Source organism: Podarcis vaucheri, assembly GCF_965113315.1.
Source record: "Podarcis vaucheri genome assembly, chromosome: 5".
NCBI lineage: Eukaryota > Metazoa > Chordata > Lepidosauria > Squamata > Lacertidae > Podarcis > Podarcis vaucheri.
Genome location: NC_138763.1, coordinates 51,492,843 through 51,507,945, shown reverse-complemented (window position 1 = coordinate 51,507,945; position 15,103 = coordinate 51,492,843). Strand labels below are relative to the sequence as shown.

The following is a 15,103-nucleotide window of genomic DNA, read 5'->3' as shown; positions in this document are numbered from 1 at the left end:
GGACCAGAAATGTACATAGTATTCAGAGTGATCATACTTTTATTTGATAATTTCAGTCCTTCTTTAGTATTTCCTAACACTGAATTTTTATTTTTCACTGATGAAACAGGTACTTTTAGTGAGCTCTCCACTCTGAACCCATAGCTCTCTAGGTATTTTTGTGATTTTTGTAAGTAGCTTTAGTAATAATAATAATAATAAAATTTCAATTATATCCCGCCCTCCCCAGCCGAAGCTGGGCTCAGAGTGGCTAATCTTTCTACTCTGTTGTTTTACTGATTTATTTATTTATTTAACCTTATAACTTTTAATTTAAAATTACAAGTAACTATAGCTGGGCCATCTTCATGTCATGTCACAGTGAACTGATGCTTCTATGTGGATGTGGCACATGAAACCTCTACAATTTCCATAGTGGTACAAGCTCAAAAACCTTAGACCTCTGATATATATGCATCCTGCAGAGATGCGCCAGCTCCCACAAACAAGAGAATTTATATAAGCATAGATTAGATGTGAGCTGGTGGTGAGACCTTGTGTGATCTAAGTGATCTTGGGGTAGGGGCATTGTCACGTGTGAGCCTGCTGTCAGTTTATTAGTACTGTACATTTGTGTTTTGCTCATCAAAATAAAATTTTGTAGTCCCATGGAGACTGAATAGCAAGGTTATTGTAAACTGAATCCATCCATTCTGGGACTGAAATTGAACTTCTGAGATTATTTTTAAAACGAAAATTCATGTTTTTGTATAACAACTTTTAATCTTTCTTCAGGTTTTTAAAAAATATTGTTCAAGTATACAAAATTCTTATCCTGGTTGACATGCTGCTTAAATAAAAATATAAATATGAATCCTAAATGTAATACTTAAATTTTGACTACACAGTTGGAACCAAGGACTTAGTTTCTGATATTTAATTTTGCTTCAAGTTGTGAAAAAATTAAGATATGTGCACAGAGGCCTCCAAAACTTCATTAGGTATGGCAGACACTATCATGTGTGTGTGTAAGACATAAATACAAGATGAAAAGGACACAGAGGGTCATCTAGTCACTACATACAGTGCAGTCCCCATTTCCTTTCTATATCCGTAGAAAGACTGTTGTCCAAAGAAAGAACGTGGAAGAGGATAGACTCCAAGAATTCTGAGTGTTATGCAGAAAAAAGTAAAACCCTTGTAGATCATGTGCTTGTGTGATCCAAAGCTATTGAGTTCTCCTACTGTAGTAAGGTTCCCCCTGAAGGTCAGGTGGGGATAGAGCCTCAAGCTGCTGGGGACGTATCAGCTTTCTTATCCTGTCCTTTTTAGCTTGAGAAGAAAGGGATTTTCAGTGCTCACACGCTGAGGACAAATGTAAAGGTCCTAAACATTTAAGACACAGTACATGCCCATCTGTCAGTGACACAGTCACTAAAGCAGAGGAAATGTTTCCTGGAAATCTTTCAAGCATTACGGCACATCCCAGCGCTACTCCCCCAGGAACTCCCAAGAGGAATCAGACTGCAGAGTACCAGGAATGAATCGGCCCTGTGGTCTGACAGCTTCCATTCCACTCCGTTCATGGCACAAAATGTGGGCTATGAATTTGGTGGTGGCAAAAATGGTCACAGACAGCTCCTGGGTTGTAAGGGAAATCACCTCAAAAGAGGGTATACAGATGCTCTCTTATGCATGTGAGGAAATAAGAACTAGGGAAGGATAATGTGAAGATTTTGATACCACAGATGTTGATTATAAGTTTTAAACAACACTTCATCTTTAGGAGCCAAAATACTAAACTAAGATGCTGTCTTTGTTTTCTCTCAATAAATGGAATTAATAAAATGTTGCTTGGTAGCATATTAATGTGCCTCTCCTCTCCATATAGGGCTATAGGCTTATGCATGCAAATATGTGCAGCTGCATAAGAACATAGGTTACCTAATTTACAGAAGAACAAATTCCTGCCTTTGCAAAACAAAACAAAACTAACGCACGCACACACTTAGTCCTATGCACACTTAGATCTAAGACTCACTGAGTTCTATGGAGCTTACTCCAAGGAAAGTGTGCACAGGACTGCAGTCTAAAGAAATAATCAAGAGAGCAGATTCAACAAAACTGTATAAGTATAATGCATATCAGAGTGTCTGCAATAAGAGAGGTAAGATTGGCAGGAACAATACAATGACCAGAGACAAAGGAGGTCAGGGATCCTGTACCTATTATACCTGTATGAAGAAGGAATTTCATGTTCCTTCTCATGTTAAGGTGAAACCTCTCCAATATAAAGCTACAGGATCTGGTCATCCTACCAGATATAAAGCACACCCTTCTCAATTATAGGCCTTTGTAGAACCAGCTGCTAAGTCAAAGCCTACTTATATTAACTTTTCCATAGTGCTTGCAAGACTTGGTTTAAACATCTGTTTGGTATGTTGGGGCTGTGTGGGTGTATTTCAGCTGTTATGTCATCTTGTATATTATTCTAATTCTGCGAAACAGCTCAAAAGTATCTGTGGCAAAAGCAGAGGAGCAATGTTTTTAAATGAAATAAATTGATTACCTTCCACTTGTGATCTTGCAATAATGTCTTGATACTGTTGACATCTGGCCTCTATTTAAATTTTCCCTTACATGATTGGTGCCTTTCAGTGCTTAATTAATTATGTCTGGGAAGCTTTAGAGAATTTACCAATTTCTATTAGGTACAAACTTGGAAATACTTATCAGTGAGCTATTACTTCCTTCTGAATGTACATGCTGTGCTTATTTCCTGCCTATGGGATTTTGGTTGCAATTCAGCCATAGCTGTGACCAAACAGTCATGCGTATTAATTGGTAGATTTATGCAGGTTTGCATCCCCTTCACATCTAAAGATGAAGCCAGCCACTTCATCAGGGTTTGAATGAACATTTTAGTGTCCAATGCTCATTCACAATGCATCTGCATTGCCAGCACAAAGGCAGGGTTTGTCATGCATGCAAAAGGCAGCTTCCATGCACATCTCTCTCTTGTTAAATCGAGACACTGATCTCTGAAACCAAGCAGCCACAGTTAGAATAACTCAATGGAAGAAAGTGTGGCAAATGAGAATTGCACAGGAATAGTTCACCAATAGCTAGCACCAAGATGTTTGGTAAAGACATCATGAATTGAAAGCATTTATGAAAAAATTGTGACCATGACAGACAACAGTACAATAATATAAAAAAGTAGAGGGTGGAATAATTTATTTAGCCCCACTTGAGAGCAAGACCTCCAACAAGTCTTTGCCAGTCCTTCTCTGAAGCTAGGGTAAGTCATTCTTCCACTTTCCACTATACTCTCACACAGGTATGCAACAAGGCACTAATTTGGGGGGCAAGGGTAGGATATGAGGGTGATAATAGAGAGGGAGCTCTTTCTTATTTTATTTTTTTTGTAAACTGCACAAAAGCTGGTGCCCTGATGGAAGACACACAGCCAGATTCCCCCCCCCCCCGCAGAGCTCTACTGACACACCTCAATTGAATGGGTGCCAATTGTATCCAAATGGGTTGGTGACAAAACCAAAACATCCGCTAGAATTACTGGATTGGTAGTGCTTGTCTTCCGTGTGTGGGTGTACTTCAGCAGATTACAGCAGTACTTGTCTACAAGCTCTACTACTGAAAAAAATTCCACCTACATAGCCACCTACATAGTTATCCCGTGCGGACCAGCCGGGGTAAAGCTGCATGTGGAGCTGTCGTTCCTTTCTGGCTAGTTCATAATATTTAGCTTGTTCTTCTCTGGATAATGCATGCCACTGCAGAGGGAAAGAAAACAAAACCACAAGCACAACAGAATGTCAGTAATACAGTGTGTGTACAATGTGCATTCACATTCAAACTTTGGAAAATGGCAGCCAATTAAAGCAAATCAACTGATGCAGACTATTATTATTAAGAACTCTGTTTTATCCAGGTTAGCTTAAGCTGGGTTATACCGATGGAGCCTTTCACTTTTGAAAATGGAATAGTGTAATTCTTCAAGTACAGTGGTAGATGGTGCCCATTGGAAGACCAACAGTAGTAGAAGCAGGAGCCAATGACAGGCAGAATCAACTAATTCCAGCTTTGTCGCCAACATCCTCTTTGCTGTGTTGTGAAGGGGCAGCACTGAGACTAAGGAGGAGGAAAATGACAGGCGGTGCCATACCAGGAATGGTTGTAAGTAAGAAGGCAGGCAGGTGAGGTCTTGATGGGACAGAGCCCCACTCACCCTGATGGACCAGCCGCCAACAGCTATTCCCCTTTAACCAGCATTCATTTGAACAAGACATGCAAGAAATGCCCATAAAGTAGACCACACTTTAAATTTGCCTCTCCCTTCCCCACTTGTCACAATTTGTCACTCTGGTAAACCAGCCTCCTCCAAATAATAATAATGACATACATTAATCAAACACCTATTTTTGATGCCTATAAGGCAGGCCTGCACAATGTGTGACAGAACAAGTAAAATAGAACCTACAATCTGTAGCTTGCTGGGAAGTCAATAAATATTGAATTTGCTACCTGTCTTCAGAACTATGCTTTGCCACAAGTTGCGACGGCCTGCTTTAAGATACAACTCCACCTTCCATATGTAAGAAGTTTATTTTAACTATTATTTTTCTGCTACCAGTTACATAAATTACTATAGCTTCACATGGGACTCGTGAACAGAGGCCTACAGTTCATACAACATCCAGACTTAAGGTTCCTACATCCAGAGAATGGAGAATCAAGCTTCAAGTAAAAGCTTCTACAGCCTTCTGAGTACAGAGTTCTTCACTAATAGGCTACAGTGGTGTGTTTAGAGATCGCTTACAGAGAGAAGTAAGAATGCTGGGGTTCCTAAGACATGTCTCAGAATTAAGGGGCAGAGCAACCAAGGTATGGTGATGCCCAAGCACTGATGGAGAGGTGAATGGAGTTGAAAAGGAAAGGTCTACATCAAAGCGGGGTCAAAAGAAATGCATCTGCTGGATAAAAGTAAGTAGCATATGATTATGCTGTGCAGGTGCACATGCATTTGGTGAAAATGTAACTTTATTTCCTTGTCTGTGTAACTAGAATGCAAGGAAGTTTCAAAGAACAAGTATTCAACCAGAAAGCTCGGAAGTTCCACCGGGCAGCCAAATGCCACAATCACACTTAAAATAGCATTGTGGATTGTGCCCTTTCATTTCAGACAAGTATCACACTCTCTATCCCACATGCAAACTTGCATATACATATCCTGACTAGTTACCTACCCTTCGACCAAGGATTTGATTGATGGCTGCACTCTCTTTCAATGTGCATTCTGCTACAACTTTTGCTCTCATTTCCTTCATATACAACATAAATGCATTAAGAGGTTTCTTTATGTGTGGCTTCTTTTTCTCCTCTTCTTTTTTGGAGTCCTGATGTTTTCTGGATGGTTGACAAGAACAGACAGAAGGAGCTTGTACAACATTGTCACAATACTTCTATGCACTTATCCCAATCTTTGCCTCCATCATTAAAACCACATTGAGGGGAGCAAAGAAAAACTCAAAAAACCTGAAACTAGCTGTAAAGCATCATACCAGCAGCCATGTATGAGAGAGAGCTGCCCTTGCTGCACATCCATTATTAAAACTTCAATAGATAATATCGCTTCATGAGATTACAGTACACTACTCCATGTATTTTTTTCACATCACTCAGATTTTTAACCTTTTGCCATATCTACATGGGCAAACATAGGGTTCTGTGCTCCAAAACATACATAGCCATCAGTTTCGAGTACCTGACTCTGGAGCAAATATGAGCTTTGAGGTGGACTATCATAAGATGCAGAGGTAGCAAGGAGCCATTTTACTTCCCTCACAGTAAATGGATCCTCCCCGCTGCCCAGGATATTTATAAACACTTCCAACAATTTTCTTCTCTTCCCCACCTGTAACTTCGCCTGTGGATCGTCAAGTAACACAGGCATCTAATAATTTACACAGTGAACATGTGAAGAAGCTGACTTATAGTGAACCTGACCATTGGTTTAACTAGCCCAGTTTTGGCAGCAGCTTTCCAAAGTCTCCAGCAGACAAGTCTTCTCCAATCTAATCAGCTACTGGAGACGCCAGAGAGTGGACCTGGGGCATAAAGTAGGTGTTACTCTGCTGGGTTATAACCACTCTCCCCAAGGCAGTAGACAGCCTTCAAACCCCAGGTCTTAATTTTCTTGCCTGGCAAAAGTTTTTTCAGAAGCTGCATACTTTGCTATTAGGTAAAGGTAAAGGGACCCTGACAATTAAGTCCAGTCGCAAACGACTCTGGGGTTGCAGTGCTCATCTCGCTTTAAAGGCCAAGGGAGCCGGCGTTTGTCCGCTTCCGCAGACAGTTTTTCTGGGTCATGTGGCCAGCATGACTAAGCTGCTTCTGGCAGAACCAGAGCAGCGTGCGGAAATGCCGTTTATCTTCCTGCTGGAACGGTACCCATTTATCTACTTGCACTGGCATGCTTTCAAACTGCTAGGTTGGCAGGAGTTGGGACCGAACAACGGGAGTTCACCCCGCCATGGGGATTCGAACTGCCGAGCTTTCAATAGGCAAGCCCAAGAGGCTCAATGGTTTAACCCACTGCGCCACCCGCACCCCATAAATACTTTGCTATTAGCAACCCATAAATAAAAAGATAAGGAATTCCCGAGTGCTTCAAATACACACATTTGTTCACTATCTTGACTTGTTCAAAAACCATAGACTTCATATATATCTATACAGGCACTCTCCAAATGAAGGAAAGGGGACTTGGGATTTTCTCAGGTCTGGGGTGGGCAGGCTCAATTCACCCTGAACAACTCAAAGGCTAATGAAAGTTAAGAGATTGTAATCACAGTCTAGGTACTTGTAAATCCCAGCACGCCCATCCCGTAGGAAAAGGGCTGTTGTTTAGTGATAGAGGTGTATGCTTTGCTTGTAGAAGGTAGTACACTTGATCCACAATACTTCCCTGTCTGAAACCCTGGAAAACTATTGCCAATATGTGGAATATTGAGCTTGCATGGTCCAATGGTCTTTACTTTGTTTGTCATAAGGCAGCTTCCAATATTCCACACCTTCCACAATAAGCAACATTAAATAAAAGTTTGTAGATTTGAATATAAAAAAAATACTTACGAGCTGTGGAGTGAGCCGACATCATTCTGGGAAGATTCCTGTTTGACTGTTGGGGTGACTATGGCCGGATGAGGGATCCCAGTCGTATGTAAACTATGATGTGGAGGGACCATGTGTGGAGGGAACCTAGAGGAGAGAAAGCTGTGTAAATCGTCAGAATAAAAATGAATGAATGGGGAGGGGTGTGTACACGCATATAATAAAAGGCATATAAAAAGCAAACAAACTCTAGACAAGCATATATGAAAACTGGCAGCAACAATAAATGATACTTTAAACATAATAATTCTTCTACTATCATGAACAGAAATAACAACTTTTAAAATAATAATAATAGTAACAATAACAACAACAACAATAATAGTTCAGTTCAGTTCAGTTCATGGTTAAAAAAAAAAAGAAATTTGACCACTCCTTCTTGATTGTAAAGTGCAGGTCCTACTCATATAAAATTATGGGGAAACAGCCTCTGGGAATTTGAACTTTTAATATGAACCTCAAATCAGGCTGAGGATTACAAAATGGCTCTTTATTTCATTGTTATAAATAGCAAGTGTTTGTGGAACCTCGATTTACATGCAATTCTTCACCTTATTAGCTATAGTTTCTTAAAATGGAGCGTAAGAAAATTGGGGGTTTTGTTGTTTTTTAATCATTGTCTTATATCTCCATGGCACAGGAAATCAAATTTAAAATTGACTTGAGATTTAAAAGCAGGGACTTCTTAAAGAGGGAAAACAGGAAACATTTGAAAGGAAAATGGGAGATGTGAGTGGTAAGATCCAAATGTACAGTCAAATAAATATTGAATCATGTACTGGTGTTGTACCTATGATCCTATAGCCATCTTTCACTAAACAAGAATCAATAAATATGCTCTCTAGTGGCAAAACAATACATTGATTAATGAATGGTGTTCAAGTGTACTCAGAGTAAGTAGAAGCAACATTAAAGTTGACTAGGCTATTTCCCTTCAATCCTAAAACGCTACTCTAGAAGGGGTGTGTATGTGTGTGCTGAACCAAAGAGAGATGGGAGAAGAAGTAGAGTCCTTCACCTCAACCCACATGCAAAATTGCACAGGTCCCTCTCATCTTTTTGTCATTCTTTGCCATATTCTAATCTATCATAACCAAGCTACAGACAACAACAATGGCATATGTTAGTGCCAGAAGCAGCTCAGTAGGTGAGGCCAAGCAGATCACCTGTGCCAGCTTCCCAACAGGTGGGTCGCTATTGCTTACTGGAAGGGGCAGGAGCAAGGCACTGGAGACATCTGCTTGATGCAAATGCAGCAGCAGAGCTAATCTGAAGATCCTGGTTGGTTGCCCCTCACCAACCTCCCCACCACCTCAATCCTGCTGCTCCCAGGAACAACACTCTCAACCACCAGCCAGAAAGCTAGTGTAGTGGCTCCATCCCACCTCGCAAGCTGTTCCTGGGAGGGAATAAAGCTTTGCAGATATTGGTAGGGTTGTGTCATATTGGCCTCCACTTAGTTAAATAGGACTAGGTATGAAAGTTGCAGGCTCGTGACCAGTGTGTGGAGTATCTGGGTATCAGGTGGAGGTATAATACCTGCTCCTGCCCTAGACATGGCTCCCACTGACTTCCACTGGCTACAGAGTGTAGTGTCACTTTGCCTCTCCTGATGACCCCAGGGCATGGATGCCTTAAACACATCAAAGCCTTTAATTCCTGGCATGGATATACTCATCACCAACTCACTTCCTTCCCTTATTCATGTTGGATTTGGCCCTTGGGACAGGTGTAGCATCAAATGAGAAGGGAAGGGGTTAGAAGGGGGTGAAGCAATGAGAATGGGAAAGAAAAGAGACTTGCCACTCCTCAATATTACCAACCCTAGCCTTCAAATTGGTAGGCTGTTATCGCATTCTAATTACGGAAACTGTTTTCACCCAAATTGGGATATGCATACAACTGGTTTTCTAGCCCTTAGCTGATTGTTTTCCTTGTATGAGAAGGGTAAAGCAGAGTGATATAATATAGGGGGCACAGAGAAGATGGGAATGGTCAATGTCCATTCTGTTCCTCCGTTCCCCAAAAGAATTTCTTAGGTGGGAAAGCTTGGGTTTCTGCTAGAACAATGTAACCTTCCCACACATCCCCTAAATATGTTCTGGGTTCCCCTCTCCCAAGCCTCCAGAGCAGATTTAGGGGCCATGCAGAGAAAGGACAGGGAAGGGAAGTTCTATTTAACAGCCAGAAGTGCTTATAAACAGGAGCAGAGAGGTGTTTTCATTTCCAAGATAAGTTTGCAAATCATTATTGAAAATTACTATGGAGGCGGAACTAAGAATTGTGGCAGGGACAAGGAAAGTAGATATTGTATTAACTTTGGTTTGGTTTTGTGATAGAAGAAGAGAAGACAAGGTGAGAAACCAGGTGTACTACACTACAAAAGGGGCTGTGTTGACTTGTCAAAATGTCATTTTCAGCACCAGTTTGTACATGGTTTTTTGATGTAGTGAAGCATCAACAGTCTATCATAATTTCATATGGAGAAGAATTTGTGTGAAGGAGTTTCTTCCCATGGGAAAAGAATGGGAAACTTCCTGCATCACAGAGATATGAGAACCACATTTTTCCTCCAATGCAGATTTTTAAGGTATGTAATACTCTTCATTTTACCATGGAAAAGGTTGTGGCAAAGCTACTGCATACAATCGTAAACCTTGTTACAAAATAACACAATAAACAACCTATGGAACACCAGGATGGAAATCTCATTATTATTCTACTTTAACTAACATTTAATTTCTGGAGGTTGGGAGGGAAGGTAAATAAAATTGAGGAGTATCCCAAAGAAAGAGCAGGGAACTTAAAAAAGAAACATCAAGCAGTAAAGAAGATACTACTTCTGGCATGTGAGAAAACAGATTCCACCATACAAAAGCTCAGAGTGGTAGTCAGCTAAGTTTCACTCAGAGTAGACCTATTAAGATCAATGACCAAACTTGATCATGCTTATTAATTTCAATGGGTGTACTCTGAATAAACATAATAGGATACTACCCTCAATTTTTTTGTATTTTTTTTTTAAAAAACACACAACTGCATGGGATTTCTGATTATAACTACAAAGGTACTTAGCCAGACTCAAACTTTATGTTCAGCTGTAAAATACATGGTCACAGAATTACAGAATCGAAAGAGACCACAAGGGTCATCTAGTCCAAACGCCTGCAGTGCAAGCCATATAAGTTTGCAACGCCTTTGGGGTGTAGCAGGGCATAAAAGAAGTGGGCAAAGTTATATGGTCAACAGTAGAGAGGTGTAAATTATGAGTGGATGCTCAATTTCAGAACTTGACAGAGAGCTGTGATGTGTGTGTGTGTGTGTGTGAGAGAGAGAGAGAGAGAGAGAGAGAGAGGGAGAGGCAGGTGAGGGTGAGAGAGAAGATAGTAATCTACTTTAGCGTTTAATTCTGGGTCTGGGGGGGGGGAATCTATCATCTTTTTATATTATTATTATTAAATAAATATAATTAAATATTAAATCAAACCACCTATTCAATACAACGGGGCATGATTATAAAAGGCACACGTCCTGCACTCATGCATGTCAAAAGAGGACAAGCATAAACATATGAATGTGGTGCGTGTTCAATTACACAGAGCATATTTAGGAATGTAAGAAACTGCAGGTCAGCAAAAATGCTTAATCACACTATTCATCACACAGTAGGTCTTAAAGTTGACATTTTCAAATGTGAAACAAAAGCACACATTGTACATTTTAATGCATTTTGTCCGTTAAACATAGAGAACATGTTTCATTGCACACACACATGCCATGTGCACGCACATGTGGGTTATTTTTTAAACGCTACCCCCCCTTTTTCTGCGTGTTTGTTTGCATAGCGTGCTATCACATATAAAGGACACACACCCTTCTTTGACTGAGAAATTCCTTTCCGCAGACAAGTATTCTATGAATTGCAATAAACACCCTAAAAAATTCTAAGCAGCTCATTATATACCCCTGTCTGCTTTTATGGCTCCAAGCCAGAATATAATGATGAGCCGTAACTTGTTAAGGACAACTAATTTTTTGTTCCTGGCTGTCTCAGGGGCTTCTCTCTTACTCACTCTCACTTTACTTCACTGTTGACATGTTTCTGTTAACTGGATGTCATCTGCCTGCCTTGATTTTATGCACAAGCAGTGGGATGCATTTTTTCGTGCAACAATTCTGCTTTGAGTTGCATTAGATTTGTCATTATTCCCTCATTTTCCCCTTGCACTTGTAACATTTCATCTATTCCTGCCTCTCCCCCCCTTTTCCCCCTCCTTTTTTTGAGCCACGGTGCACCCATATTATGGTTTATACATGATCTTGCTCCCTTTGAAGCCGGCAGATTTCAGAGCCAGCCCTCGTCAGGAGAAGTGCCTGCTACCAATTTAGCAGGCTGAGGGCCCCGAGCTCCAACATCTCAATCTAAAGGGGGTCACAGAGTGGCACAAGCGAGTGTCAGCAAGTGCTGTTTAATTGCCAATCTTGGCTTCTCCATGGTGTTTAAAGTATAATGACCCATCACTTAATTCTGAGAAGTCCTGGCCCTGCTGCTGAATAGAATGAATATCAAAGGATGTGCTAGAACAGGGCAAGGAGCATACAATTCCTATAACTGCTGTAAGTATAATAGACTTGTACTTCTGTCGTCCCATTACCACAATAATGTATTTAATTTGCTGTATACCCTTTTTAACTAGATCCCTTTCATAAAGGCATATCTAAGGGATAGAACTGATCTCTCTCTCTCTCTCTCTCACTCATTCCTGCCCCTTGCAAAAAACTAAACAGATAAATAGAACAGCCTTAATAATAATTAAGATGAACTCAGACTCATTTTTATTGCCCTTTCTCAGCTTGCCAGTCTTTTTCACAAATGTGCAATATTAGCAGAAAGGTTAGCATTAGGGAATCTGGGTTTTAATTATATTTGCGTGTGCAGAATTGGTTTGCTGCCTCGTTCTGCAACTGTATAAGAGAAGAGTTATCTGCTAGCCATGAAGTTTCCTTTAGCTTCTCCATGCCCTTTGCTTCCTCAAACCCTTCCTCCTCTGTAATCTAACCTTCACGTATTAACTGCAGGGATTGGAAAGGTCCAGGAGGGGGAGGGAGTTGAGGGGGAAATGTGGAACCTTGCTATGTAATGCATGCTAATTTAATTATGTACCATCATCAAAATGGATTAGCTGTTTCAGCCCATCAGGAAAGTCTAAACCTCCACCGATTTAATTAACTAGACTGAAAATCAGATGAACAGAGAATAAAACTATCATTAGGAGCAATTAGTGATTACTTAAACATAGTGCTGCCAAGCAGTTTGTAAATAAAACTAGCAGCCCTTGGAAAATTAGCTGGAATTAATTGGAGGTTGGGGCAGAGAGAGAGAAAATATATACTTCTAAGCCCTTTAGAGGATCAGGTGGGTCTTTTTATGTCAACTAAAAATAATTTGAGCTTGGGAATGAGAAGAAAATGCAACACCCCTCCTTCTAAGTCTGCTTGCATAATAAAAGCAGACAGACCCTGTTCTTCATAGAAAACCCTGCTTGAAATGAGAGCCATGGAGAAAGCAAAACTTGCAACAGCATAATCTCCAGGCTTCTCAATATCATAGGGTTACAATGATGCCTCCCTCTAGTTAGTTAAGGATTAAAATAAATGCAGTTCAAAAGCACTGAACTTCAAGAACGGACCTATATGACAAGGCTTTGTCACTGGGAACAATGTGAGGGTTCCCCACCCCCCCCCCAAACTAAAACAAAGATCATTGCATAACTAAATCAAGGCATTTTTTTAGCAAAGCTTCACTGCCCTATAGAGAGTGATAAACAGAAGTAGCAGATGCCCCTACTTCTGGACCTGAGTACTTTGAACTCACCTTGACATGGAAGCATTGACAGTCAGAGCGGTTGGGTAGGGATGTCGGAATCCCCCTGTTGTGATTGGATAGACTGGTTGACCTTGCCTAGAAAGATGGGGGGGAGGGGGAAAGAATGAGTAAAAAAACCAGGGGTATGTATTTTTGGCATTTTAAATTTCTCTCTCTCTCTCTTTCTCTGCACAGTAAGCTTTATTCTCATTTGATCAGAACAAAAATCTTGGGGATTGTACAGCACAGATCAAAGGAAAGAAACACAGAACAATTTGAATGCCATAAATCTGATACGAATGGCTAATTAAATTTTATAACCTCTGCTTATGTCAATAGAGACCCTCTCCCCAAGCTGAAACTAGGTGTTTTGTTGTAATAATTAAAGGCGAAGTCTTGCTTGCTTTAATGGAGCCATCACACTAATTGAGGGCTACACATCCAAAGGAAAACAATAATGAATGTAAATTTATACCAAAATAAAGTACAGTGAATCAAAGGACTTCAGTTGCGCTTTGGGCCTCTTTCGGTATTTAGATCTCGGTGAGAAAACATTAAATTAACAGAGCTTAATTTGTAGCCTTTTGTCAGATTAACAAGTGTTGACAAGAGTTACCGGGGGAGAGTCCCCAAGAAGTATTGTGGGTAACCAATAGACAATCATACCTCATTACAATAATTAAAAAATACAGCAACATGCAAAACAGCATCCTCATGAAAGCTACACAACTTTTTCTGATTGAGGTTTGTCTGTGTTGGCTGGTCCTTTTCATCTGTCTTTCAAATGTATCCACTGAACGGGTAAGTTGTTATTTGGGGTGTGAGTTTTTCTTGAAAGGTTACTCTGCTAAATATCCTCACAGCCCATCTTAATACAGAGCAGAGCCCATAAATGGTTAAAATAATAAAAATACCAGGTGGACAGTCCTATCTTTTAAAGGAATTTGATGTTTATGCTCTTTGGCTCTTCAAAAAGTTGCATGGGGTACAAAAAAAGTTATCTCTCTGAAGAAAAGAGGGGGGGGGATGATAGTTGTACATTAAAATATCTTTGAAATAGCCAAACAGTTATTTATTATGAATTCTGTAAAATCTACTTCTGCATACAGAAGATATGTAGGTAGCCCATCAAATGACAAGACATTGTAAAAGCCCTACTACAATATAGAAACCAAAGGTATACTGGTGTTTGTTTGGATAACTGTGACAGGGAGAACAAGAGGCTAGTGATTCTATTTTCCTGCTATTATTTTCTTCCTTTGAAGTGTGAACTTTCTGAAGCATAATCAGGATGTGTTTTCTAAAACTGCAGTGTTTCCCCCCAGGGATCACACATTTTGTCTATAAAAATAAGAAATAGGCCCATAGGACCAGGAAAATGAATACAATAGTGTACCACCTGTAAAAGGAACCACTGTTTCCAGGTGGCCACATAAAAGGCCACAGGTTCCAATTCTGGAAGTATATTTGAGCTGTATATACTACAGTATAGTAGTATAGCAATAGTACTAGGCTGATATTTTTTCAGTGCAAACTACCTTTCTCCCATTTCAAAACCAAAAGGTTGCAGGGACATAGGGAACCTGCTACTTAGAATGGGTTACATAATAAAGGAAACTATTTGAAGCTAAAATTAGATTAATAAAGCCAAACAGAAGGAAAGGAGGGGACAACACCACAAATCAGGGGGGAAATATGAAAGAGAGAGAAAGAGAGAGAGAGTCTGGTTCAAGTTAATACTCAAAATCATCAATGTACTTTTTTTGCATCTAATGCATTTCAACAAATTGTCATATTCAGACTCATGTAAATCACACAATCTTATTACAACTATTAATTTAGAGCACGTTGCAATCAATTGTTTCAACTAGTGCAGTGGAACAGGATTGTGCAAGATTTGCTTGTCCCTGAAGAAGACAAGTAGTCAAAATGTTTGAGGCAAATTACATGCCACAACACATTTTTTTAAAGCATTGTTTTAAGATTTTGCCTCTTTTAATTTGAATTTTCAGATTAGTAAGACCATTACTGCACCTATTCATTAGACATTGCAAAAATACTGCC

The 15,103-nt window shown here is 40.0% G+C and overlaps 1 protein-coding gene across 42 annotated transcripts in view; it reads right to left on the bottom strand.

Annotated features, from left to right (window-relative positions):
* Positions 1-15,103, bottom strand: part of TCF7L2 (transcription factor 7 like 2) — a 207,761-nt gene that overhangs the window by 14,531 nt on the left and 178,127 nt on the right. For 23 of the 42 annotated variants that reach the window (XM_082222651.1, XM_082222647.1, XM_082222648.1 and 20 more), the window contains 4 exons: positions 13,049-13,135; positions 7,135-7,275; positions 5,247-5,406; positions 3,654-3,773 (listed from right to left, as the gene is read on the bottom strand). In XM_082222651.1, the coding sequence (XP_082078777.1) occupies positions 3,654-3,773; positions 5,247-5,406; positions 7,135-7,275; positions 13,049-13,135 (508 nt within the window). The remainder of the gene's footprint in view (positions 1-3,653; positions 3,774-5,246; positions 5,407-7,134; positions 7,276-13,048; positions 13,136-15,103) is intronic. The other 19 variants (XM_082222655.1, XM_082222662.1, XM_082222649.1 and 16 more) reach the window with 3 other exon arrangements.